The sequence below is a fragment of the Aquarana catesbeiana genome, linkage group LG06 (genome assembly GCF_042186555.1).
Source record: "Aquarana catesbeiana isolate 2022-GZ linkage group LG06, ASM4218655v1, whole genome shotgun sequence".
Taxonomy (NCBI): domain Eukaryota; kingdom Metazoa; phylum Chordata; class Amphibia; order Anura; family Ranidae; genus Aquarana; species Aquarana catesbeiana.
In genome coordinates, this window is record NC_133329.1 from 37774108 (window position 1) to 37800837 (window position 26730).

A 26730-nucleotide genomic window follows, 5' to 3' on the forward strand; every position below is an offset into this window, starting at 1 on the left:
GAGGATGAGGATGGCTTAGTTATCCACTCTACCAACTCTTCTGCATGTTGTGGATCAACAGGGCCAGCTGCCGAAAAAAAGGACAAGCGTGCCCCACGGCCATGTGCTGATGATGCACTGTGTCCACGACCAGCACTGTTGGCTGTAGACACAGAGCCTGCTTGCCCTCTTTTAGTGACCTGTGAGCGTCTGCCTCTCCTTGGTGGCCTTCCAGACATGCTGTAAAATGTTATTAGCAAAACACCGCCTGAAGTTTACTATAAAAAGTACACCAGGAATGGCCTGCAGTCAGATATAGGCTTGGCTAGGCTAGAATGCAGTGGATATATATCTGTAGGAGACTGTATATATATTTAATGCACTGCAGAACACTGATCCACCTGCCTGCCTGAAAGTATATTTGAAAAAGTACACCAGGAATGGCCTGCAGTCAGATATAGGCTTGGCTATACTGGAATGCAGTGGATATATATATAGGAGACTGTATATATATATATATATATATATATATATATATATATATATATATATATATATATATATATATATATTTAATGCACTGCAGATCACTGAATCACCTGCCTGCCTGCAAGTGTATTTAAAAACGTACACCAGGAATGGCCTGCAGTCAGATATAGGCTTGGCTAGACTAGAATGCAATGGATATATATGTAGGAGACTGTATAAATAGTTTATGCACTGCAGATCACTGCATCACCTGCCTGCCTGAAAGTATATCTGAAAACGTACACCAGGAATGGCCTGCAGTCAGATATAGGCTTGGCTAAACTAGAATGCAGTGGATATATATGTAGGAGACTGTATATATAAATTATGCACTGCAGCAAACTGAATCGCCTGCCTGAAAGTTTATTTGAAAACGTACACCAGGAATGGCCTACAGTCAGATATAGGCTTGGCTAGACTGGAATTGTCAGGGTTCTTACCTTGGCAGGCGGGGCGCCCGCGGTGGTGTGCGTCAGGGTGCGTCGGCGCGCGTTGGCGCACGCGTTTCTGCGGACCTCGCCGTGCGGGCTCCTTGCGGCGCCGGTGTGTGTGTCCAGGATCGTTCCACCGTGCACGCCGGTGTGCGGGGGCGCGCGCGCGGGCTTTGGCGGGCGCGCGTGCCTGTGTGTGCCGGGGCGCGCGCGTGCACGTCGTTTGGCGCCAAAAGCCCTATTTAAGCCAGTGAGTTCTGGTGACCAGTGCTGCCTAATCAACAGCTAGTCGTTCCAGAGCCTGACCGTGTACCTTGTTTGTTCCTGTTATACCTATTGACCCGGCATTGTCCCCCGACCTTTCTCTGAACTCTGCCTGCACCGACCTTTGCTTGTCTGACAATCCGCTTGCCTGTTCCACTGTACCTCTGCCGTCTGCCTGTTGCCAAACCCGGCCTGTCTCCTGACCATCCATCTGCCTGCTCCCTGGGATCCTGTCAGCCTGTCTGCAGTCTTCCTGCCTGTTGTCCACACCAGCCTGCTCTGCTCAGTGAAGGTGCTCCAGCCTACTCAGTCTTTGCAACAGTTAACCCTGTGACACCCGGACTGCAATACCTGAACAGCCTCACAGGCCTTCATACCACTCCGTACTGTCGTACCCCCTGTTTACTCTACCAGGGGGCCGATAGTCAGAGGGTAAGGGAGCCTACCCTCTGCCCGACAGGACTCGCCGGTCTGGTAAGTAGGAGCCTGATAGTATTAGGCAGCCATGACCGAGTCCGGGCAGGGGGCCTCCCCCATGGATGAACTTTGCCGACATTTGGCGGGTCTAACCCAGGCAGTGAAAAGCCTACAAGAGGGATATTCCAGCTTGGAAGAACGTGTGCAGGCTTTGTCCGCACCCTCCGGTCCACCAGGGTCCGCAGCAGCCACCTCAACACCTTCTGTGGTCATGTTACCTCCTGAGCCCAAAGTACCAGTACCCGAAAGATTTCTCGGAGACCGAAGTAAGTATCATGCCTTTCGGAATGCTTGCAACCTGTACTTCGCCCTTCAGCCACGCACGTTCTCCCTGGAAGCCACTAAGGTGGGCTTTGTTATTTCCTTACTGTCTGGTGAACCACAAACATGGGCCCACCGACTCTTGGAGCAAAAATCTGTTGTCTTGGATAATCTGGAGGCCTTCTTTGGAGCCATGTCCCAACTATACGAAGACCCCCAGCTCATTGCCACCGCAGAAGCTTCCTTACAGGCCCTTCGTCAAGGCCGTCGAGCAGCTGAAGACTATGCTGTCGAGTTCAGACGCTGGAGTTCTGACACGGCATGGAATGACGCTGCATTGCGCCATCAGTTCAGGATGGGGTTATCAGAACCTCTCAAAGATGAGTTGGCACGAGTAGGGGTACCACAGACCCTGGAAGACCTTATCAATCTGTCAATCCAAATAGACCGTAGACTGCGAGAACGACGTACCGAAAGAACCACCAGTACCTTTCGTCCCACCTGGATGATTCCACAAGTACCCTGTCCTCCCAGTAGATCTCCTGCTCCACCACCTGCCTCGACCTATGATGCACCTGAACCAATGCAGCTTGGTCTATTCCGTGCTTCTTTGACCCCAGAGGAGAAGACACGTAGGCGGGCACACAACCTCTGCCTCTACTGCGGGGAATCGGGGCACTACGCCAGCGGTTGCCCCAACAAGATGCGTAAGTGTCGTTCTGATGTTCGTACCTGTGCTACTATTGTACCCTCTTTGGGCACGCACCTAACCATTTCTGTCACTTTACAGCTTCCCGGAAAGGCCATCTAAGTTCCAGCTATCATTGATTCTGGAGCCTGCAGCTGTTTTATTGACCGGACCTTTGCCTCTCAACATGCCATCCCTCTCCAAACCAAAACTCAAAGCCTTGCTGTTCATCTCGCTGACGGTTCTGCTCTCCGCTCCGGCCCAGTCACTCAGGAGACTGTCCCCTTAGAAGCCATCATGGGCCAGCAACACCATGAATATCTCTGTCTGGACGCCATCTCGTCCCCCCTCTTTCCAGTTATTCTTGGAATACCTTGGCTACAGGCGCACAACCCCCAAATCAACTGGGCTTCAGGTAATGTCGAGTTCCTCTCTGGATATTGTCTTCAACACTGCTTGCAAGGGACAGGCCGTGAGGTTGCCCAACTCCTCTGTCTACATCCAGATGTTGATCTGCTTCAAGCTATTCCTGAGCCTTACCAAGACTTTGCGGATGTGTTTAGCAAAAAGGGGGCAGAATTACTACCGCCACACAGGCCCTACGACTGCCCAATTGAATTGCTTCCTGGAACCGAGGTACCTTTTGGCCGGATCTTCCCCCTGACTGAGCAGGAGCTGGGCACCCTGAAGCAGTACTTGGATGAAAATCTGAAAAAGAAATTTATCCGCCCGTCCACCTCTCCGGCCGGTGCGGGTTTATTTTTTGTGGAAAAGAAGGATCATTCCCTGCGGCCATGTATTGATTACCGCGAACTGAACAAGATCACGATTAAAAATCGCTACCCGCTCCCTCTGGTACCTGAGTTATTCCAAAGACTGGGCACTGCCAGAATCTTTACTAAATTGGATCTCCGGGGTGCTTATAACTTAATCCGCATCCGGGAGGGCGACGAGTGGAAGACTGCGTTTCGCACTCGTTTCGGGCATTTCGAGTACCAGGTCATGCCCTTCAGTCTTTGTAATGCCCCAGCTACGTTCCAGCACTTTGTGAACGACATCTTTAGAGATATCCTGGACCTTTACGTCATCGTTTATCTGGACGATATACTCATCTTCTCCTCTTCTTTGGCGGATCATCGCAGGCACGTCAGGAATGTTCTCGTCCGGCTCAGGCAACATGGCTTATACGCTAAACTAGATAAATGTGAGTTCGAACGCCAGAGTATTCAGTTCTTGGGACTCATTATTTCTGTTGAAGGAATCAAGATGGACCCACAAAAAGTATCGGCCATCCTGGACTGGCCGGCTCCTACAGACAAGAAAGGAGTCCAACGTTTCGTAGGATTTTCCAACTTTTATAGGAAATTCATTAAAGACTTTTCTAAGATCATTGCACCAATAACGGAACTTACTAAACAGGGGGCACGATTCTGTTGGTCATCCCAAGCACAGGCAGCGTTCGAGAAATTAAAGGGACTGTTTACTTCTGCCTCTATTCTCAAGCACCCGGACCCTGCGTTACCGTTTGTACTAGAAGTGGATGCTTCGGAGATTGCAGTGGGGGCAGTACTTTCTCAACGTCAGGGCCCCAAGGCCCTCTTGTTTCCTGTAGCATTCTTTTCCCATAAACTCTCATCATCTGAGAAAAATTATGATGTCGGAGACCGGGAACTGTTGGCTATCAAAGCAGCTTTGGAAGAATGGCGCTATCTACTAGAGGGTGCGGTACATCCGGTTCTCATCTTTACCGACCACAAGAACTTGGAATACTTAAGAGCAGCCAAGCGACTCAGACCACGACAGGCTAGATGGGCACTTTTTTTTTCCCGCTTCTCCTTTCATATCACGTACAGGCCCGGATCCAAGAATGGAAAACCTGATGCCCTATCACGGATGTTTCACGACTCCAAGGAAAGTACTCCTCCTGATACTATTCTGCCTGCAGGTAGTTTCTTACTTCTCCAGGGAGATTTAATTTCCAGGATTAAACAGGCCTCCTCTGAAATTCCTCTACCTACTGGAACCAGTTTAAATGATGGGTTGCTCTGGCATGAAGGCAAGATTTTTGTACCTGAAAGATGTAGGGTACTGGTACTGGAACTATGTCATGACCACAAGCTGGCGGGTCACTTCGGAGCCCGGAAAACCTCAGAATTGGTGCTACGCACCTTTTGGTGGCCATGTCTCCTGGAGGACTGTAAGAAGTATGTGGGTTCTTGCCGCACTTGTGCCCGGAATAAATGCAACCGCTCAAAGGCCTGGGGTTTATTGAGACCCTTACCGATTCCTGACAGGCCTTGGAGAATGCTATCAATGGATTTCATTGTGGAGTTACCCCCCTCTGAAGGTTTCTCAACCATCTTTGTGGTGATCGATAGGCTATCCAAGATGGCACACTTCATCCCTATGAAGGGTACTCCCACAGCCGTAGAAACGGCGAAGATATTCGTCAAGGAAGTAGTAAGGTTACATGGGGTGCCCGCGAATATCGTATCCGACCGAGGTGTTCAATTTACCTCCCGGTTTTGGAGAGCACTGTGTGCCGCTTTGGAAATTGAATTGGCGTTCTCCTCGGCCTACCACCCTCAGACGAACGGCCAGACAGAAAGAACTAACCAGACGCTGGAGCAATATCTCCGTTGTTTTTCTGTATTTACACAAGACGACTGGGTGTCCTTGTTACCAGTCGCCGAATTCTCATATAACAACTCCCTACACTCTGCCATCAACCAGACTCCTTTCTTTGCGAATTATGGATTCAATCCTTCTTTCCTTCCCAGTTCTATCCCGGAATGTTCTCTACCTGCAGTAACGGAAACTATGGAGTTCTTTTCTAGTAACTGTAAGATCTTGCAGGAAACCATGGCCCAATCCCAGGCTTCCTTCAAGAGGATGTTCGATAAGAAAAGGCGAGGAGAACTCGTCCTTGAACCTGGCAACCAAGTATGGCTCTCTACAACTAACCTAAAGTTGGCTTGTCCCTCCAAGAAGTTGGGACCTAAGTTCCTGGGCCCGTTTCGGGTGAAGAGAAAGGTGAATGATGTTGCCTTTGAACTTAGTCTGCCAGAGTCTCTTAGAATCCACCATTTTTCACTACTGAAACCAGTTATCCACGATCCTTTTCCTGACCGTAAGGCCAAGCCACCGGAGGCTGTTTTGGTCAACAATGAGGAGGAGTTCGAAGTCGAGGCAATCTTGGATTGTAGGAAGAGGCAGAATCAGCTCCAGTACCTCATTAAATGGAAGGGGTATGGACCCGAGGATAATTCTTGGGAACCCGAAGGTAACCTGCATGCCAACGAATTGCTACGAACCTTCAAGAACTCCCATGTTCCCAGGCTGGCCCAGCTGGGCATCCGGAGGCTGCCCTTGAGGAGGGGGCACTGTCAGGGTTCTTACCTTGGCAGGCGGGGCGCCCGCGGTGGTGTGTGTCAGGGTGCGTCGGCGCGCGTTGGCGCACGCGTTTCTGCGGACCTCGCCGTGCGGGCTCCTCGCGGCGCCGGTGTGTGTGTCCAGGATCGTTCCACTGTGCACGCCGGTGTGCGGGGGCGCGCGTGCGGGCGTTGGCGGGCGCGCGTGCCTGTGTGTGCCGGGGCGCGGGCGTGCACGTCGTTTGGCGCCAAAAGCCCTATTTAAGCCAGTGAGTTCTGGTGACCAGTGCTGCCTAATCAACAGCTAGTCGTTCCAGAGCCTGACCGTGTACCTTGTTTGTTCCTGTTATACCTATTGACCCGGCCTTGTCCCCCGACCTTTCTCTGAACTCTGCCTGCACCGACCTTTGCTTGTCTGACTATCCGCTTGCCTGTTCCACTGTACCTCTGCCGTCTGCCTGTTGCCAAACCCGGCCTGTCTCCTGACCATCCATCTGCCTGCTCCCTGGGATCCTGTCAGCCTGTCTGCAGTCTTCCTGCCTGTTGTCCACACCAGCCTGCTCTGCTCAGTGAAGGTGCTCCAGCCTACTCAGTCTTTGCAACAGTTAACCCTGTGACACCCGGACTGCAATACCTGAACAGCCTCACAGGCCTTCATACCACTCCGTACTGTCGTACCCCCTGTTTACTCTACCAGGGGGCCGATAGTCGGAGGGTAAGGGAGCCTACCCTCTGCCCGACAGGACTCGCCGGTCTGGTAAGTAGGAGCCTGATAGGAATGCAGTAGATATATATGTGTAGGAGACTGTATATATATTTTATGCACTGCAGCTCACTGAATCACCTGCCTGCCTGAAAGCATATTTGTAAGCGTACACCAGGAATAGCCTACAGTCAGATATAGGCTTGGCTAGACTGGAATACAGTGGATATATATATGTAGGAGACTGTATATATATTGAACTGCAGATCACTGAATAACCTGCCTGCCTGCCTGAAAGTGTATTTGAAAACGCACACCAGGAATGGCCTGCAGTCAGATATAGGCTTGGCTAGACTGGAATGCAGTGGATATATATATGTAGGAGACTGTATAAATAGTTTATGCACTGCAGATCACTGAATCACCTGCCTGCCTGAAAGTATATCTGAAAACGTACACCAGGAATGGCCTGCAGTCAGATATAGGCTTGGCTAAACTAGAATGCAGTGGATATATATGTAGGAGACTGTATATATAAATTATGCACTGCAGCGAACTGAATCGCCTGCCTGAAAGTATATTTGAAAATGTACACCAGGAATGGCCTACAATCAGATATAGGCTTGGCTAGACTGGAATGCAGTAGATATATATGAGTAGGAGACTGTATATATATTTTATGCACTGCAGCTCACTGAATCACCTGCCTGCCTGAAAGCATATTTGTAAGTGTACACCAGGAATGGCCTACAGTCAGATATAGGCTTGGCTAGACTGGAATGCAGTGGATATATATATGTAGGAGACTGTATATATATTGAACTGCAGATCACTGAATAACCTGCCTGCCTGCCTAAAAGTGTATTTGAAAACGCACACCAGGAATGGCCTGCAGTCAGATATAGGTTTGGCTAGACTGGAATGCAGTGGATATATAAATGTAGGAGACTGTATATATATTTAATGCACTGCAGATCACTGAATCACCTGCCTGCCTGCCTGCCTGCCAGAAAGTGTATTTGAAAGCGTACACCAAGAATGGCCTGCAGTCAGAAATAGGCTTGGCTAGACTAGAATGCAGTGGATATATATGTAGGAGACTGTATAAATAGTTTATGCACTGCAGATCACTGAATCACCTGCCTGCCTGAAAGTATATCTGAAAACGTACACCAGGAATGGCCTGCAGTCAGATATAGGCTTGGCTAAACTAGAATGCAGTGGATATATATGTAGGAGACTGTATATATAAATTATGCACTGCAGAAAACTGAATCGCCTGCCTGAAAGTATATTTGAAAACGTACACCAGGAATGGCCTGCAGTCAGATATAGGCTTGGCTAGACTGGAATGCAGTAGATATATATGTGTAGGAGACTGTATATATATTTTATGCACTGCAGCTCACTGAATCACCTGCCTGCCTGAAAGCATATTTGTAAGCGTACACCAGGAATGGCCTACAGTCAGATATAGGCTTCGCTAGACTGGAATGCAGTGGATATATATATATGTAGGAGACTGTATATATATTGAACTGCAGATCACTAAATAACCTGCCTGCCTGCCTGCCTGAAAGTGTATTTGAAAACGCACACCAGGAACGGCCTGCAGTCAGATATAGGCTTGGCTAGACTGGAATGCAGTGGATATATATATGTAGGAGACTGTATATATATTTAATGCACTGCAGATCACTGAATCACCTGCCTGCCTGCCAGAAAGTGTATTTGAAAGCGTACACCAGGAATGGCCTGCAGTCACATATAGGCTTGGCTAGACTAGAATGCAGTGGATATATATATATATATGTAGGAGACTGTATATATATTTAATGCACTGCAGATCACTGAATCTCCTGCCTGCCTGCCTGAAAGTGTATTTGAAAGCGTACACCAGGAATGGCCTGCAGTCAGATATAGGCTTGGCTAGACTAGAATGCAGTGGATATATATGTAGGAGACTGTATAAATATTTATGCACTGCAGATCACTGAATCGCCTGCCTGCCTGCCTGGAAGTGTATTTGAAAGCATACACCAGGAATGGTCTGCAGTCACATATAGGCTTGGCTCGACTAGAATGCAGTGGATATATATGTAGGAGACTGTATATATATTTTATGCACTGCAGATCACTGAATCATCTGCCTGCCTGCTTGAAAGTATATTTGGAAATGTACACCAGGAATGGCCTGCAGTCAGATATAGGCTTGGCTAGACTGGAATGCAGTGGATATTTATATGTAGGAGACTGTATATATATTTAATGCACTGCAGATCACTGAATTACCTGCCTGCCTGCCTGGAAGTGTATTTGAAAGCGTACACCAGAAATGGCCTGCAGTCAGATATAGGCTTGGCCAGACTAGAATGCAGTGGATATATATGTAGGAGAATGTATATATATTTTATGCACTGCAGATCACTGAATCATCTGCCTGCCTGCTTGAAAGTATATTTGGAAATGTACACCAGGAATGGCCTGCAGTCAGATATAGGCTTGGCTAGACTGGAATGCAGTGTATATTTATATGTAGGAGACTGTATATATATTTAATGCACTGCAAATCACTGAATCGCCTGCCTGCCTGCCTGGAAGTGTATTTGAAAGCGTACAACAGAAATGGCCTGCAGTCACATATAGGCTTGGCTAGACTAGAATGCAGTGGATATATATATGTAGGAGACTGTATAAATATTTATGCACTGCAGATCACTGAATCGCCTGCCTGCCTGGAAGTGTATTTGAAAGAGTACACCAGGAATGGTCTGCAGTCACATATAGGCTTGGCTAGACTAGAATGCAGTGGATATATATGTAGGAGACTGTATATATATTTATGCACTGCAGATCACTGAATCGCCTGCCTGCCTGCCTGGAAGTGTATTTGAAAGAGTACACCAGGAATGGTCTGCAGTCACATATAGGCTTGGCTAGACTAGAATGCAGTGGATATATATGTAGGAGACTGTATATATATTTTATGCACTGCAGATCACTGAATCATCTGCCTGCCTGCCTGCTTGAAAGTCTATTTGGAAATGTACACCAGGAATGGCCTGCAGTCAGATATAGGCTTGGCTAGACTGGAATGCAGTGGATATTTATATGTAGGAGACTGTATATATATTTAATGCACTGCAAATCACTGAATCACCTGCCTGCCTGCCTGGAAGTGTATTTGAAAGCGTACACCAGAAATGGCCTGCAGTCACATATAGGCTTGGCTAGACTAGAATGCAGTGGATATATATATGTAGGGGACTGTATATATATTTAATGCACTGCAGCTCACTGAATCACCTGCCTGCCTGCCTGCCTGAAAGTATATTTGAAAATGTACACCAGGAATGGCCTGCAGTCAGATATAGGCTTGGCTAAACTAGAATGCAGTGGATATATATGTGTAGGAGACTGTATATATAAATTATGCACTGCAGCAAACTGAATCGCCTGCCTGAAAGTATATTTGAAAATGTACACCAGGAATGGCCTGCAGTCAGATATAGGCTTGGCTAGACTGGAATGCAGTAGATATATATGTGTAGGAGACTGTATATATATTTTATGCACTGCAGCTCACTGAATCATCTGCCTGCCTGAAAGCATATTTGTAAGCGTACACCAGGAATGGCCTACAGTCAGATATAGGCTTCGCTAGACTGGAATGCAGTGGATATATATATATGTAGGAGACTGTATATATATTGAACTGCAGATCACTAAATAACCTGCCTGCCTGCCTGCCTGAAAGTGTATTTGAAAACGCACACCAGGAACGGCCTGCAGTCAGATATAGGCTTGGCTAGACTGGAATGCAGTGGATATATATATGTAGGAGACTGTATATATATTGAACTGCAGATCACCGAATAACCTGCCTGCCTGCCTGAAAGTATATTTGAAAACGCACACCAGGAATAGCCTGCAGTCAGATATAGGCTTGGCTAGACTAGAATGCAGTGGATATATATATATGTAGGAGACTGTATATATATTTAATGCACTGCAGATCACTGAAACACCTGCCTACTTGACTGAAAGTATATTTGAAAATGTACACCAGGAATGGCCTGCAGTCAGATATAGGCTTGGCTAGACTGGAATGCAGTGGATATATATATATGTAGGAGAATGTATATATATTTAATGCACTGCAGATCACTGAATCATCTGCCTGCCTGCCTGCCTGGAAGTGTATTTGAAAGCTTACACCAGGAATGGCCTGCAGTCAGATATAGGCTTGGCTAGACTAGAATGCAGTGGATATATATGTAGGAGACTGTATAAATATTTATGCACTGCAGATCACTGAATCACCTGCCTGCCTGCCTGGAAGTGTATTTGAAAGTGTACACCAGGAATGGCCTGCAGTCAGATATAGGATTGGCAAGACTAGAATGCAGTGGATATATAAGTAGGACACTGTATATATATTGAATGCACTGCAGATCACTGAATCACCTGCCTGCCTGCCTGCCTGGAAATGTATTTGAAAGCTTACACCAGGAATGGCCTGCAGTCAGATATAGGCTTGGCTAGACTAGAATGCCGTGGATATATATGTAGGAGACTGTATAAATATTTATGCACTGCAGATCACTGAATCACCTGCCTGCCTGCCTGGAAGTGTATTTGAAAGTGTACACCAGGAATGGCATGCAGTCAGATATAGGCTTGGCAAGACTAGAATGCAGTGGATATATATGTAGGAGACTGTATATATATTTAATGCACTGCAGATCACTGAATCACCTGCCTGCCTGGAAATGTATTTGAAAGCGTACACCAGGAATGGCCTGCAGTCACATATAGGCTTGGCTAGACTAGAATGCAGTGGATATATATGTAGGAGACTGTATATATATTTAATGCACTGCAGATCACTGAATCACCTGCCTGCCTGCTTGAAAGTATATTTGGAAATGTACACCAGGAATGGCCTGCAGTCAGATATAAGCTTGGCTAAACTAGAATGCAGTGGATATATATATGTAGGAGACTGTATATATATTTAATGCACTGCAGATCACTGAATCACCTACCTGCCTGCCTGGAAGTGTATTTGAAAGTGTACACCAGGAATGGCCTGCAGTCAGATATAGGCTTGGCTAGACTAGAATGCAGTGGATATATATATGTAGGAGAATGTATATATATTTAATGCACTGCAGATCACTGAATCACCTGCCTGCCTGAAAGTATATTTGAAAACGTACACAAAGAATGGCTTGGCAGTCAGATATAGGCTTGGCTAGACTGGAATGCAGTGGATATATATGTAGGAGACTGTATAAATATTTATGCACTGCAGATCACTGAATCACCTGCCTGCCTGGAAGTATATTTGAAAGTGTACACCAGGAATGGCCTGCAGTCAGATATAGGCTTGGCTAGACTAGAATGCAGTGGATATATATGTAGGAGACTGTATATATTTTTAATGCACTGCAGATCACTGAATCACCTGCCTGCCTGCCTGGAAATGTATTTGAAAGTGTACACCAGGAATAGCCTGCAGTCAGATATAGGCTTGGCTAGACTAGAATGCAGTGGATATATATGTAGGAAACTGTATATATATTTTATGCACTGCAGATCACTGAATCACCTGCCTGCCTGCTTGAAAGTATATTTGGAAATGTACACCAGGAATGGCCTTCAGTCAGATATAGGCTTGGCTAAACTAGAATTCAGTGGATATATATATGTAGGAGATTGTATATATATTTAATGCACTGCAGATCACTGAATCACCTGCCTGCCTGCCTGCCTGCCTTGAAGTGTATTTGAAAGCGTACACCAGGAATGGCCTGCAGTCAGATATAGGCTTGGCTAGACTAGAATGCAGTGGATATATATATGTAGGAGACTGTATATATATTTAATTCACTGCAGCTCACTGAATCACCTGCCTGCCCGAAAGTATATTTGAAAATGTACACCAGGAATGGCTTGCAGTCAGATATAGGCTTGGCTAGACTGGAATGCAGTGGATATATATATGTAGGAGACTGTATATATATTTTATGCACTGCAGCTCACTGAATCACCTGCCTACCTGAAGTATATTAGAAACAGTACACCAGGAACAGCCTGCAATCAGATCTAGCTAAACTGGATACAGTGGATATATATATATATATATATATTTATATTTATATTTATATGAGACTGTCTGTATATATATATTAAATACACTACAGCTAACTGAATCACCTGCTTGCTCATCTAAATAAAATGACACTCTCTCTCGGTCAACGCCAGCAGCACACTACACAGGGCCGACGTGCATGTGGCCTTTTGTAGTGTGGAGCGTGGACTTAACCCCCTGAGCCATAATTAGCCAATTGGCACACTGCCTTTGGCCAATTATGGCTCTCTTTGCTCATGGCGCTGTGATTGGCCAAAGCATGCGTGTCATAGTGCATGCTTGGCCAATCATCAGACAGCAATGCACATTTTACTTCAATGCATTGGACTTGTCATTAAGATTCAAGTTGATCCCAAAATGTTGGTGGTGTTAGATTCAGCACGAATGGCATACATTTTGAGGTCTCAAGTTTAATCTAAAATTTCAGTTTTATTTTGGGTGGTTTGGGTTCCCAAAAAGACTTCTAGGAGAAAAGGAGAAAGCAGTAAAGACTGCTCCAAAGGCTTTTCCTGCCTTATATTGTATTGGACCGGAACCAAGGTCGTGAACGGAACCAGTTATGAGCGTGAGATGAGGGTTATTCTTCAAAGCTAGCATGTGTCTGTCTGCTTTTCTGCTTTGGTCAGTGTGCTAAAACCCAAATCAGTAAACATTTGTGCTATTCTATTTTGATATTTCTCAACGGATTCGCCTTTTTCTTGTGTGACCTCTTGTATACTAGTCGCTTGGTCTGCCAAGCGCTCTTGAGCCCACTTTTTTAATTGATTCACAAAGTCATATCCTGAATCATAAGTATCGTCACAGTAGTACTGATCAAAGCATTTCTCCATCACTGGCCAGTAGGCATCTCCTGCCTTTATCTCACACAGGCTCACCAAATCCCACCACGCAGCCACGCATGTCTTTTGGATTTGGGCGATCCTTCTATAAAATGGCATGGGCTGTTTTTTTAGGGTCTGGTAGGCTTGTAACAAGAGATGCAGCTTGAGAGGGGGTGAAAGTTTCGTACATCAGGGGAGCTCCTGGTGTGGCGGGCATTCCTCCCCTTGGTGGTGGTGCAGGAGGTACAGTGCATGTATTTTGTGTATTGGGCTGTGAGGGGCATAAGAGGGCTGTAAATAGGGCTGTAAATGTGTAATCGGGCTGTTCAATGGGTTGTTGGACAGTGTTGCAAAAGGATCCATTGCCCCTCCAGCTTGTGAGTCATACAGGGGAATGCCTGGAAATGTAAAAGTTTGTCGGGTTGTAGTTGTTCCGACTTGTCTGTCAGTTGGGAGCATCCTGACAGGGTTTGCGTGACTCTGGTTGAGACTTTGAGAGAAGGGACCGGGTTGGGGCTGAGCTTGGGTCCCTTAGTCCATTAGGTCAGGCTGAGGCTGAGTCGGAGTCCGCCCCGGGTTTATCGGGGGAGGCGGTGCATGGGTCTCCTCCCCCTGGGAGCTGTCCAAGCCTTCCCCAGAATGTACACTTGTCATTAATGAGGTAGGTTGCGCTTTGTAATATAATCCAGAGGACTGGTCTATCACCGGATACAGGTGTGTGAGTTCTGGTGTGTGTGGTGGCGCTGGTGTTTCAGTTTGTGCCAGGCGCGTGTGTTGGCAACCACGCGAGGGGGAGTACAAAGACAAGTGTGCCCCATCTACCATCAAACATGGCGGGGGAGGCTCCTGTTGGGGAGGGGCAGTAGCAGTAGATGCGGTAGACGAAAGGCAGTATCTACTTCTTGGGGACCAGACGGCATTATAGGGCGGTGGCTGACTACTTCCTGCTCTGTCCACCCTCCCTCATGATAAGCTTTTGCAACTTTGAACCAAGCGTCTGCTGCTCGCAGCAGTCCATGATCCAACAACAGACAACAGCATTTGACACAGTTCCCCATAAACATTTACTGTACAAAATAAGGTCCGTTGGTATGGACCATGGGGTGAGTACATGGATTGAAAACTGGCTACAAGGGTGAGTTCAGAGGGTGGTGATAAATGGGGAGTACTCAGAATGGTCAGGGGTGGGTAGTGGTGTTCCCCAGGGTTCTGTGCTGGGACCAATTTGTTCATAAACGACCTGGAGGATGGGGTAAACAGTTCAATCTCTGTATTTGCAGACGATACTAAGCTAAGCAGTTCAATAACTTCTCTGCAGGATGTGGAAACCTTGCAAAAAGAACAAATTAATGGAGTGGGCAACTACATGGCAAATGAGGTTCAATGTAGAAACATGTAAAATAATGCATTTGGGTGGCAAAAATATGAATGCAATCTATACACTGGGGGAGAACCTCTGGGGGAATCTAGGATGGAAAAGGACCTGGGGGTCCTAGTAGATGATAGGCTCAGCAATGGCATGCAATGCCAAGCTGCTGCTAACAAAGCAAACAGAATATTGGCATGCATTAAAAGGGGATCAACTCCAGAGATAAAACGATAATTCTCCCACTCAACAAGACTCTGGTCCGGCCGCACCTAGAGTATGCTGTCTAGTTCTGGGCACCAGTCCTCAGGAAGGATGTACTGGAATTGGAGCGACAAAGCTAATAAAGGGTCTGGAGGATATTAGTTATGAGGAAAGGTTGCGAGCACTGAACTTATTCTCTCTGGAGAAGAGACGCTTGAGAGGGGATATGATTTCAATATACAAATACACGTGGCCACTCATTAAAATTAGAAGAAAAGAGGTTTAACCTAAAACTACGTAGAGGGTTCTTTCCTGTAAGAGCAGCAAGGTTGTGGAATTCACTTCCACAGGCTGTGGTCCCAGCCGGGTGCATCGATAGTTTCAAGAAACTATTAGATAAGCACCTGAATGACCACAACATACAGGGATATACAATGTAATACGGATATATAATCACACACATAGGTTGGACTTGATGGACTTTTTTCAACCTCACCTGTTATGTAACTATGTAACTATGTAGACCCTTTTTTGTTTCAAAATAGTGCGCTATTCATCTTGCTGTAGCCATCCACCCAAATGCATATCAACCCCACACACTTTTGCCAATTTCTTTCCCTTTTTTACAGCGACCTCTCCCTCTCGCTCCAACACCAAGTCACAAGCCAGGCTCCCCTCCTTGGGTCTCTCTAACTTCTGCCCCATCATTATTGGAAAATTTATGTGTCTGGGATCAGGGTTTGTATGGCGGTTTTATGAAGCTCTCTTGGACTCAAAGGGTCCGACAATTCTTCTGACCGTCACCTGTCCTCTTTCGGACCACTTTCCAATTTATAACGCTGTCTTACTACGTTCTGTCTTGATGATTGTGATATTTATGTGTCTGATCAGGATTTTAGATTGGTCACAAGGTTGCCTTAAATTCTGACAGGGATTTGGCAATTCCTCTATTCCTCACCTGGTACCGGTTCAGACTATATCATAATCTCAAGTTAACGAGGACAAAAGGATAGAAAGAGAGAGAGAGAGAAAGGAACTTCTACAGTGTTCGGCTGCCATGCAAGCCTGCCACTCATGCACCTTCCCAAAACGTAGACCAGTCACAGGCCTGTCCACCCGAGGTGGCCGCAGGTGAGGGAGTCGAGTAATATGTGACCACTTATTACTCGCAACAAGACATAACAGATAACACAGATAAAATAAAATTCAATAATGCATCACTTTAAATGTCATCTACATGTCCCAACTCAAAGCCCAAATTTCTCACTCTGTCTCCCTCCACCTCTTCAAGTCCTTCTGGTTGTTCAAGTTGCAAGGGGCACCTCTCGTCTCCCTGTCCTTTTATTCTAGCTTCAGCTTCTATGACTTTCAATGATTTACCACAAACAAATTTTACTGGATAATGTACATTTAATCTGAACACCAATACGTGTGTGGTCTCCGGGAATAAGGGTTTATAACCAAGACACTCAGTCCTATATCCTGGCTCTACTACTTCGATCAACCTTCTTCATGTATGTCAAACAACATTCCACAAACACACTTAGGACATGTCATTACAGAAATGTGTGACGGTCACAGTGAAATACAGGATTGCTCAAATCCTCACGGGATCCCCACGCCACTGGGCGTATTCCTGACGCCTCCTCCTGGTTACCCATGCTCTACCGCACAATACAATTATTTATTCCCCCAGGAAGAGTTTAACCCACGTCAACTATCCTCATCCGTGACTATGTAATCAATCCCTCATTCCCAGCAGCCGACACAAGATCGATCAACAAAACGGAACAGAACAAAACAGGTGGCAGATATAATTGGTACGGGTTCAATAGGCTATGGGCAAGATATATACCTGTCTTTGCTGACCGTGGAGAGCCGATATAGACACAGAGATTAGCCAGTCACGGGTACAGGATAAACGGTAGACGAGTTATTAAAAAGTGTCTTACCGTTTTCCCAGAGGTGATCAGTCTCCATCCTGCCCGTGTTGTTTGGTTTGTCCAGGTCTCTTCTGGATCGGCTATCCCTCGGTACAGAACCCAAATAGCCCAACGTTGGGCACCAGATGTATTGGACTAGAATCAAGGTCCGGTATTTTTATATCTGCCCCCTGGCCAAATTGATTTTTCGATGTAGAACGTGCACGCTGAAGTAATTCACAGACACAGAGTTCAGTGAAAAAAATTACTTCTCTGTTTATTATTCCCTCTTTTGAAGACTTATATACTATTTCGTTATCAGATAAGGTAGGCGTATGCAAAGTACAAAACAACAACAAAATGTATATATCTTATGACGATGTATAAGCTTCAGCTAGGACATATCCAAAAAAGGGAGTAGCAATTAATCATAGCTATTTTAGGGTAGCTTCCTTTTGAGATATCGACTTGTCTCTCGGGTCTATTCTCGGTAAGGAGGTGCAATCTTCTTTAACTCTTGCAGTTAAGTTCCACAGTAAGGGAGGGGTGTGCTGTGCAGATATCTACTGAATATATTTTAAGGCTGATAAGCAGAAGCTGATATAAGTCAGGCATATAAAGCATGTACTTATATATATTGGAATAGACATTTCATCATGATATTCCAACCACATCCATTACAATATCTGCTTCTGCTGTTCCCTGGACACTCTTAGCTTGGCTGCCAATGATACTAGGTGCCCACCCTTCTATCTTATTATTGCTTGTAACATTTTTAAAGAAAGAGACTCAAGATGTTTTTCATGGTAATGGAATGAAGGTTGCTCTGGATAGCAAAACTGGCCAGAGATGGTGTCCGCTGTGTGGGATGGATGCAGATCAGGCAAAACAGGTGTCTCAAACAGCACTTGGGCAGCACTCCAAAAGGGAAGCAATACTCTGGTGAGGAAAAAAACAAACAGAAGGTGCCTCTAAGTCCAGTAAACAAAAGACTTTAACTGCCAGAGGATAAAATGCACTTACTAGAGGGGGGCCAAAGGAGAAAAAACCAGGAAGGATGACTGCGCTGCCGGGACCAGCATGGAACGCAGAGCCTGGATGTGACATCAGCAGAAGGCCCGGGACCATGTATTCCAGGCTGGCCTTGGTCGCCTTCTGCTGACGTCACATTCGGGTCCTGCATTCTACGCTGGTCCCTGGTTCTTTCTCCTGTGGCCCCCCCCCTCTGCTGGTCGGTTGGACTTACTTCATCAAGCTGCATACTGGACTACCTCTGGGACCACCTGCCGCTGGACTTCCTGTCATATCTGCTTTATTTTAATTCTAGTAAGTGCATTTTATCCTTTGGTAGGTAAAGTCCTTTGTTTACTGCACTTAGAGGCGCCTTCTGTTTGTTTTTTTTCCTCACCAAAGATGTTTTTAGTGTTTTGTGGTCCCATCATCTCAAGCAGAGCTGCTAGAAGCTTCCCAAACCATTCTTCACAACTGATGTATCTGTTAAAATTTTCAGCTGGAGTTGGATTTTAAAGTGTTATGCTCTTGCTAAAAGCATACTTTTGCAGTCAGATTTGAGAAAACCCAACTATATGTTTGTTACAAGTGATTTCAGTGGTTCAGCCCGAGCATGAGTTTGGGCTGAACATCGGCTGTTCACCCATTCGGCGAACACCCGAATTGTCAGGGTGGTCGACCATTTGTTCGGCCCACCGAACGCCCAACAATGCTCTGCACACCAGACAGTGCATTGGAAGCTCTGATTGGCTGAAACAACGAATGGTTTGCCCAATCAGGGCACAGAACACTGTCAGAGCCATGATTGTTGAAAGTAATGATAAATGTGCCCAATCATGGCTCATTGCCCAAAGACCCACCCCACATTATAAAAGGTTCCTTCCCAGAGCAGCCATTTGCACTGATAACCGGAGTGGAGATAGGGAGAGAGGGCTCTGTTCATTGCTACTAGCGAGTTAGTGTGCTATAGTGTGCTATTCTGATTATATTGTGAGTGTAAAGTGTAAGTATAGTGTGAATATAGTAATAGTGAAGCGTGAGTGTAGTGCCACCATTCATTTTTACTGTAGTGTCAGTTTAGTGTGTCAGGGCAGGTTTACTGCAGTATAATAGAGTGTCAGGGTACTTTAACTGCAGTACATTGAAGTGCAATAGTGCACTTTTACTGCAGTATATTGAAGTGTGTTAGTGCACGTTTACTGCAGTACATTGAAGTGGGTTGGTGTACTTTTATGGCAGTGTATTGAAGTGCATTCGTGCGCGTTTACTGCAGTATAATGAAGTGGGTTTATGCATGTTTTCTGCAGTATATTTAAATGCATTTGTGCATGTTTACTGAAGTATATTGTAGTTTGTCAGTGGAGTGTGTCTGTGTACTGCAACAAATTAAATAAGTGGTCTGGTGCCACCAGTGACACACCTCCATCCCTATAAACATGTACAACAAAACATAATTAGCCCTGGGACTTTAAATGAGATGAACACTCATGGCCACTGGATATGGAGTAAACATGATTTCTGATTTTATTAACCACTTCAATACAGGGCACTTATACACGTTCCTGCCCAGACCAGTTTTCAGCTTTCATTGCTGTCGCAGTTTGAATAACAATTGCGCGGTCATCCATCACTGAACCCAAACTAAATTTTAATCATTTTGTTCCTACAAATAGAGCTTTCTTTTATTGGTATTTGATCACCTCTGCAGTTTTTATTTTTTGCAAAACAAATAAAAAGACTGAAAATTTTGAAAAAAATTAAAGTTTTGCTTTTGTTTCTTTTATAAAATTTTGTAACTAAGTAACTTTACTCTTTCACTGATGGGCACTGATAAGGCAGCACTGACAGGCACTGATAGGGTGGCACCGATGAAGTGGCACCAATGAGCGGGCACTGACAGGCATTGACGATGGTCACTGATATGCGGCACTGATGGGCACTGGTAGGTGGCACTGATGGGTGGCACTCATATGCAGCACTGATGGGGATTGATAGGCGGCACTGATGGGCACTCATGGGTGGGCACTGATGGGCACTGAAAGGCTGCAAAGATGGGTTTTTATGGGTGGCACTGATAGGCGGCACTGATAGGCGGCACTTCTGGGCACTGATGAGCACTGATAGGTGGCACTGCTGGGCACTGATAGGCGGCACTGATAGGCATTGAAATGTGGCACTGATGGGCACTGATACGCGGCACTGATATGCGGCACTGATAGGCATCCCTGGTGACACTGGCAGTGGTAGGCATTGTGAGTGGGCAATGATTGGCAGCTGCCTGGGCATTGATTGGCAGCTGCCTGGGCACAGATTAGTATTTCCCTGGGGGTCTAGGGGGGGCATACATGGTGGTCCAGTGTGGATGGCCATCCTGGTGGTCCTGGGCGGCATGATGGTGGTCTTGGGCGGGATCCGAGGGGGCTGTGCTGATAAACAATCAGCACAGACCCCCCCTGTCAGGAGAGCAGTCGATCGCCTCTCCTCTACTCGCGTCTGTCAGACATGAGTAAGGAAAAGCCGATCACCGGCTCTTCCTATTTACATCCTGATCAGCCGTGATTGGACACGGCTGATCATGTGGTAAAGAGTCTCCGTCAGAGACTCTACCTAGATCAGAGTTGCGGTGTGTCAGACTGACACACCGCAACAACAATTGCCGCGATGCATACCCCCGGGGGCGCGCAGCAGCTTAATATCCTAAGGACGTCATATGACGTCAGGTCCGGATGTTGAAACCACTTTACCGCCGTCATTCTGCTATATGGCGGGCAGCAAGTGGTTAAAGATAGATAAAATAGTCATCATACATAAAATGCATGGATAGAATGACAAACTGATTGGTGGTAGCTATATGGTGAAATATAGGGGTGTCCCGATACCACTTTTTTAGGACCGAGTACAAGTACCAATACTTTTTTTCAAGTACTCGCTGATACCGATTACCGATACTTTTTTTTTTAATGTCACGTGACAGTGTTTTTTTGTTTTTTTTTTTTAACAATGCTTTCTTTTTTTTCAGGGGGGAAGGGGGTGAATGGTGTGTGTGTTTTTTTTTTATTTACAATTTTTATTTTTTACAATAATATTTTTTTATTCTTTATTGCAATATGTGTTTTTTTTTTTTTTAATCAGCCCTGTTGGGGGGCTTTGGTGAGATATCAGGGGTCTTAACAGACCTCTGATATCTCCCCCTTGAGACAGAGAAAGAGACGAAGGATAGAGATTCCCCAGCCCCTTTCTCTGCAGCCTCAGCTGCACTGAGAATGAATGGAGAGAAGACAGCGGCTTCTCTCCGTTCATAAACTGACACATCGTAATCACAGGAGATTACAATGTTTCAGTTATGTAAATAGACAGAGTCAGCTGACTCTATCCATACACAAAGGAAGGAGGAGGAGGACAGCACAACGGAAGGGGACAGCGGAGAGGGACAGCAGAACGGAGGGTACAGCGGAGAGGGACAGCAGAACGGAGGGTACAGTGGAGAGGGACAGCAGAACGGAGGGGGGCAGAGAAGGAGAGGGGGACAGCGGAACGGCGGAACGGAGGGGGACAGGGGAGGGGGACAAAGGAACGGAGGGGGCATGGAGGAGGATGCAGTGACAGTCAGCGGTGATCGCGTGTGGGGGAGTTACAAGCACCAATCACTGCTGTATGTCACTAAAGCCGCTGAAAGCCACTGGGGGAGAAGCTTGTAACTCCCCCACGCACCGATCACCGCTGACTTCCAGGTATCGGGGGAAGCATTGGGAGCATTTGCCCGAGTACAAGTACTTGGGCAAATGCTTGGTATCGGTGCCGATACCGATACTAGTGTTGGTATCGGGACAACCCTAGTGAGATACATGCGTAAAAATTACAAATCTTAATACATAGTAGTACAAAGGCATGTTAAAACTCAACGCATTTCGTGAGCTAACGCACACTTCTTCAGGAGTAAATGCGTCAACGGTATGTAAATCGGCTGAGCTGGGATACCAAAGCTGGTTTCTCATCCGGTCGCGGCGAAGCATGTCTAACCCAGTAGCTGAAGGGGCGGAACCGGGAGAGACCCACTGGGAAGCAGGTGGAAGGTGAGTATGACGTGTATATGATGAATACATCCCTTTATGTCCTGCTATGTTTGTCATCACAGATAACCACTTGGGTTGTGTGAGAGCTTCCAATTGAACATGTGTCCTCCGTGTAAGTGAGGAGAAAGGAAAAAACATGCTTCGCCGCCACCGGATGGGAAACCAGCTTTGGTATCCCAGCTCAGTCGATTTACATACCGTATACGCATCTACTCCTGAAGAAGTGAGTGGTAGCTCATGAAATTTGTCGGGTTTTAAGATGCCTATGTACTACTACGTATTAATATTTGTAATTTTTAAGCATGTATTTCACCATGTAGTTACCACCATTCAGTTTGGCATTTCTATCCATGCATTTTATGTATGATGACTATTTTATCTATTTTTAATAAAATCAGAAATCATGTTTACTCCATATCCAGTAGCCACAAGTGTGTTTTGTTGTATGTGTCTGTGTGGTGAGTACTGATGTTAAAGTGCACCAAACACCACTTTCCATTGATTAAAGTGCATCCAAGTACACATTTTCCCGCCTTCATTTCTTTTTCGATAACAAGCCCCCCCATTATGTCTGGGAGGCCAACAAGGAGAGGCAAATGTTCCCATGGCACTGTGAGGTGGCCAGCAGCGTCTGTGTCCACAGGAAAAGGTGGACGTGGTCAGTCCTCAGGCAGGGCATCATTTCCTCTGTTTAGTGATGTTGCCCGTGCTATCCAGCCACAGCATGCAGAGGAGGTGTTGGACTGGCTTACTAAACCGTCCTCATCCTCTGTCACCCAAGCAGAGACTAGTGTGCAGTCCATCGCAGCTGCCAGAGTGGCAAAACCTGCCCCCTATTCCACAGTGTATTGCTAAGTTGGCTCCAGTGAGGATGGAGGAGATGATGATGATGAGGTCACTGATGTGACTTGGGTGCCGGATAGAGCAGAGGAGGAAAGTGAGGGCGAGGGTGAGGCACAACCCCAATAAGGCAGCCATCGTAAACAAGTAGAGAACAGCCACCCTATTCCATCACATTGTGGAGCTGTTATCTCCCGACCCACTTCCCACAGCTCAGCTGTCTGGGCCTTTTTTTAGCACATGTGCAGCCAATCGCACTGTTGCAATTTGCAAACTTTGCCTCAAGCAGATCAAGCGTGGCAAAAACACCAACCATTTGGGTACCACATGCTTGACAAGTCATTACCCTCCAACCACTCAGCCTGTTGGCAAGAGCACCTAAAAGCCACACAAAAGGATGGAATTTTGCTCCTCCTCACTCTTCACCTTTCAGGTCTACCCCTGCTACACTATTTTACCAAAATTATTGGGACACCTGCCTTTACACGCACATGAATTTTAATGGTTTCCCAGTCTTAGTCTGTAGGGTTCAATATTGAGTTGCCCCCCCCTTTACAGCTATAACAGCTTCAACTCTTCTGGGAAGGCTGTCCACAAGGTTTAGGAGCGTGTCTTTGGGAATGTTGGACCATTCATCCAGAAGCACATTTGTGAAGTAAGGCACTGATGTTGGATGAGAAGGCCTGGCTTGCAGTCTTTGTTCTAATTTATCCCAAAGGTCGGGACTCTGTGCAGGCCAGTCAATTTCCTCTGCCACAAACTCTCTCATACATGTCTTTATGGACCTTGCTTTGTGCACTGGTGTGCAGTCATGTTGGAACCGAAAGGGGCCATCCCCAAAACTGTTCCCACAAAGTTGGGAGCATGAAATTGTCATAAAATTTCTTGATATGCTGACGCCTTAAGAATTCCCTTCACTGGAATATGGGGCCAAGCCCAACCTCTGAAAAACAACCCCACACCATAATCCCCCCTCCACCAAATGATTTGGACCAGTGCAAAAAGCAAGCTCCATAAAGACAAGGATGAGAAGTTTGGGGTGGAGGAACTTGACTGGCCTGCACAGAGTCCTGACCTCAACCCGATAAAACACATTTTGGATGAATTAGCGGGGAGATTACGAGCCAGACCTTCTCGCCTGACCTCACAAATGCACTTCTGGAAGAATGGTCAAACATTCCCATAGACACACTACTAAACCTTGTGGACAGCCTTCCCAGAAGATTTGGAGCTGTTAAAGCTGTAAAGGGTGGGCCAACTCAATATTGAACCCTACGGACTAAAAAACAAGGAATAGGGGCACCTCTGAGTATATATCGTAAAACAATTTATTAAAACAATAATATCCAGTCACATGAAGGAAAGAGGAGTAGTATTCAGGTCCATAATCTGGGCTGAGAAGATGATGGTGTGGGACTGTAGGTCACAGCAGTTCCAGTATGGCTGACACTCCATCAGATCCAGGCAGGCAGGAGTAGAGAAGACTGAGTACAACACAATCTAATGTATTTCAGTGTTCCTGGCAGATGTCTGTAGCCATCCGGTAGGGAGTAGGAAAAACAGTCTGGTGCTGACAAGAGTGTCAGTGAGGGGGGGGGGATGGACGTCCGGATGGATGGCCGAGCCGTGCTGTGTCTCCACAGCGTTTGCACTGCCTCTGTGTAGTGGAGGGAGACACGGCCGTGTTTGCAGATTGAAAGCGAGGCTCGGAGAGCAGACACAGGCCGGCGCCGAGCCGTGACGTCATCAACATGCGACGCGTTTCAGAATTAGCTGGCTATGGATGGAGGAGATAGCCGCATTCCTTTCTCAAGCATGGAGTCTCAAAGCACGGGGGAGGGAGATTATTATAGGCAGAACAGGGGGCGGGGCTAGAGCATACATAGAGACATGGGAAAAAAAGGGAAAAAAAGAGGGGGGAGGGCCAGTGAGAATGTGAAACAAAGCAGTAAAACGAGGACACAATGAAGGGGAAGTGTGGAGAGAAAGGGCAGTAATATACAGACACAATAATGAGGAAATAAAATACTTGGGAGTATGGAAAAGGGCACAAATATAAAAACACAATACTGGAGGGAAGAGATGCATAGTACATATTAAATGGAAAAGCATATTAAATAATACGTTGAATCTAATACAATAAAACTTTTGTAGCAACAGAGATAAAATTAAAATAATGAAAATAATAAAAGGGACCATGGGCTAAAAAGGGAGGGGGGAAAGAAAAGAATGGGATAGATGGTTATGGCCATGATGGGATAGGGTGCAAAGATGTATGCATATGTCTGCGTACACATATCAGGTGAACGGGGGTGAGAAATGGGGAAGGGAAGGGAGGGAAGAAGAAAGAAAGAACAATCATACTCATTATATGTACCATGCATCTCTTCCCTCCAGAATTGTGTCTTTATATTTGTGCCCTTTTCCATAGTCCCAAGTATTTTTTATTAAGAATTCCTTGTATCCGGAAAGAGATTTCAGTGTTGCAGAAGAACGTTTCAGAACCTCCAGCATTCTTCCATGCATCTTAATATATGTGTATTATTTTGTATCGTTTTCACAGGAACGGGAAGCATACATGAAGGAAGCAGCTAGCAAAGAAGTCCAAGATCTTCAACGAAAAATAGATGAATTAAATAGGAAGATGGACAACCGATCACCATGTGTAATATTATAGACGCAATGTCCTTCTCTGTGCCGCTCAGTTTCAGGATACAACCATTAATTAAAAGCTGTATTTATTAGATTATACATTTCTCAACATTTGTTTTTTTTCTCAACCTTTTTTTTTGTTTTCTGGGCTTGTAACTACAAACTATTATTAATGTGGTTGTAAACCTTTCCATATACCTAGTAAAGGGGCTATCCTCAGGTGACACAAGTCCTCCTACATACAGTACGTTATATCAGTTTATCTTCAGCCCTCTCTTATCCACAGTCATTCAAAGTGTATAGTGAACACGGCATTTCTGAGCTTCCTGGGGGCGGGGGGGGTCTGATGTCACACACTGCACTGCATTAAAAAAGGGAACTGAGTGCAGTGAGTGAGACCCAAATGGAGGAAACGGACACACACACCCTGCATCGTCCCATATGGAAACATGCACAGCTGAGGCTGTCAATCACAGTCTGTGTGCTGGATCCCCTGTCACCCATGCTAACTTGGAGTCAGTGTAAAACATCAGAAGTGGCTCATTTAGATAACAGAGGAAGGAGACAGCAGATAGAAATCACACTCTGAGCTTTGGATTGAGGCAAGTACATGCAAAAAAAGTTTATAAGGTGACACTCTAAGTGAGCCGGAAATTAGCTGCCTGCCCCGATAAAGATATAGAAACAAGTGTGAAAGAGTTCCCTGTGGGGTTTTGCATTGCAGCAAATAATTGAAAATAAATTGCAAAAAGATATATTTTATTACAAAAGTATTTTCTACAAAATGGCAAATGTCAGTCAAAGCATGAGCTTTAAAAACAAAGCTGGAAGACATACATATCATACATTAGGTACAGTGAAAAATTCATGCAAGAGTACATCAGTACAAAAGACCTTCAAAGATAGCACAATATCTGAACATCGTGTAAAAGAAGCCCCAACGTGTTTTGACCACATGTAGTATAGGTCTTCTTCAGGGGGG

The 26730-nt window shown here is 45.8% G+C and overlaps 1 protein-coding gene across 1 annotated transcript in view; it reads left to right on the forward strand.

Moving 5' to 3' along the window:
- Window positions 1-25834, forward strand: part of LOC141147945 (guanylate-binding protein 6-like) — an 80084-nt gene extending 54250 nt beyond the window's left edge. Inside the window, exon 10 of the mRNA XM_073635103.1 lies at window positions 25660-25834. Coding sequence (XP_073491204.1) covers window positions 25660-25773 — 114 coding nt within the window. The 3' untranslated portion in view covers window positions 25774-25834. The remainder of the gene's footprint in view (window positions 1-25659) is intronic.
- Window positions 25835-26730: the final 896 nt, after the last annotated feature.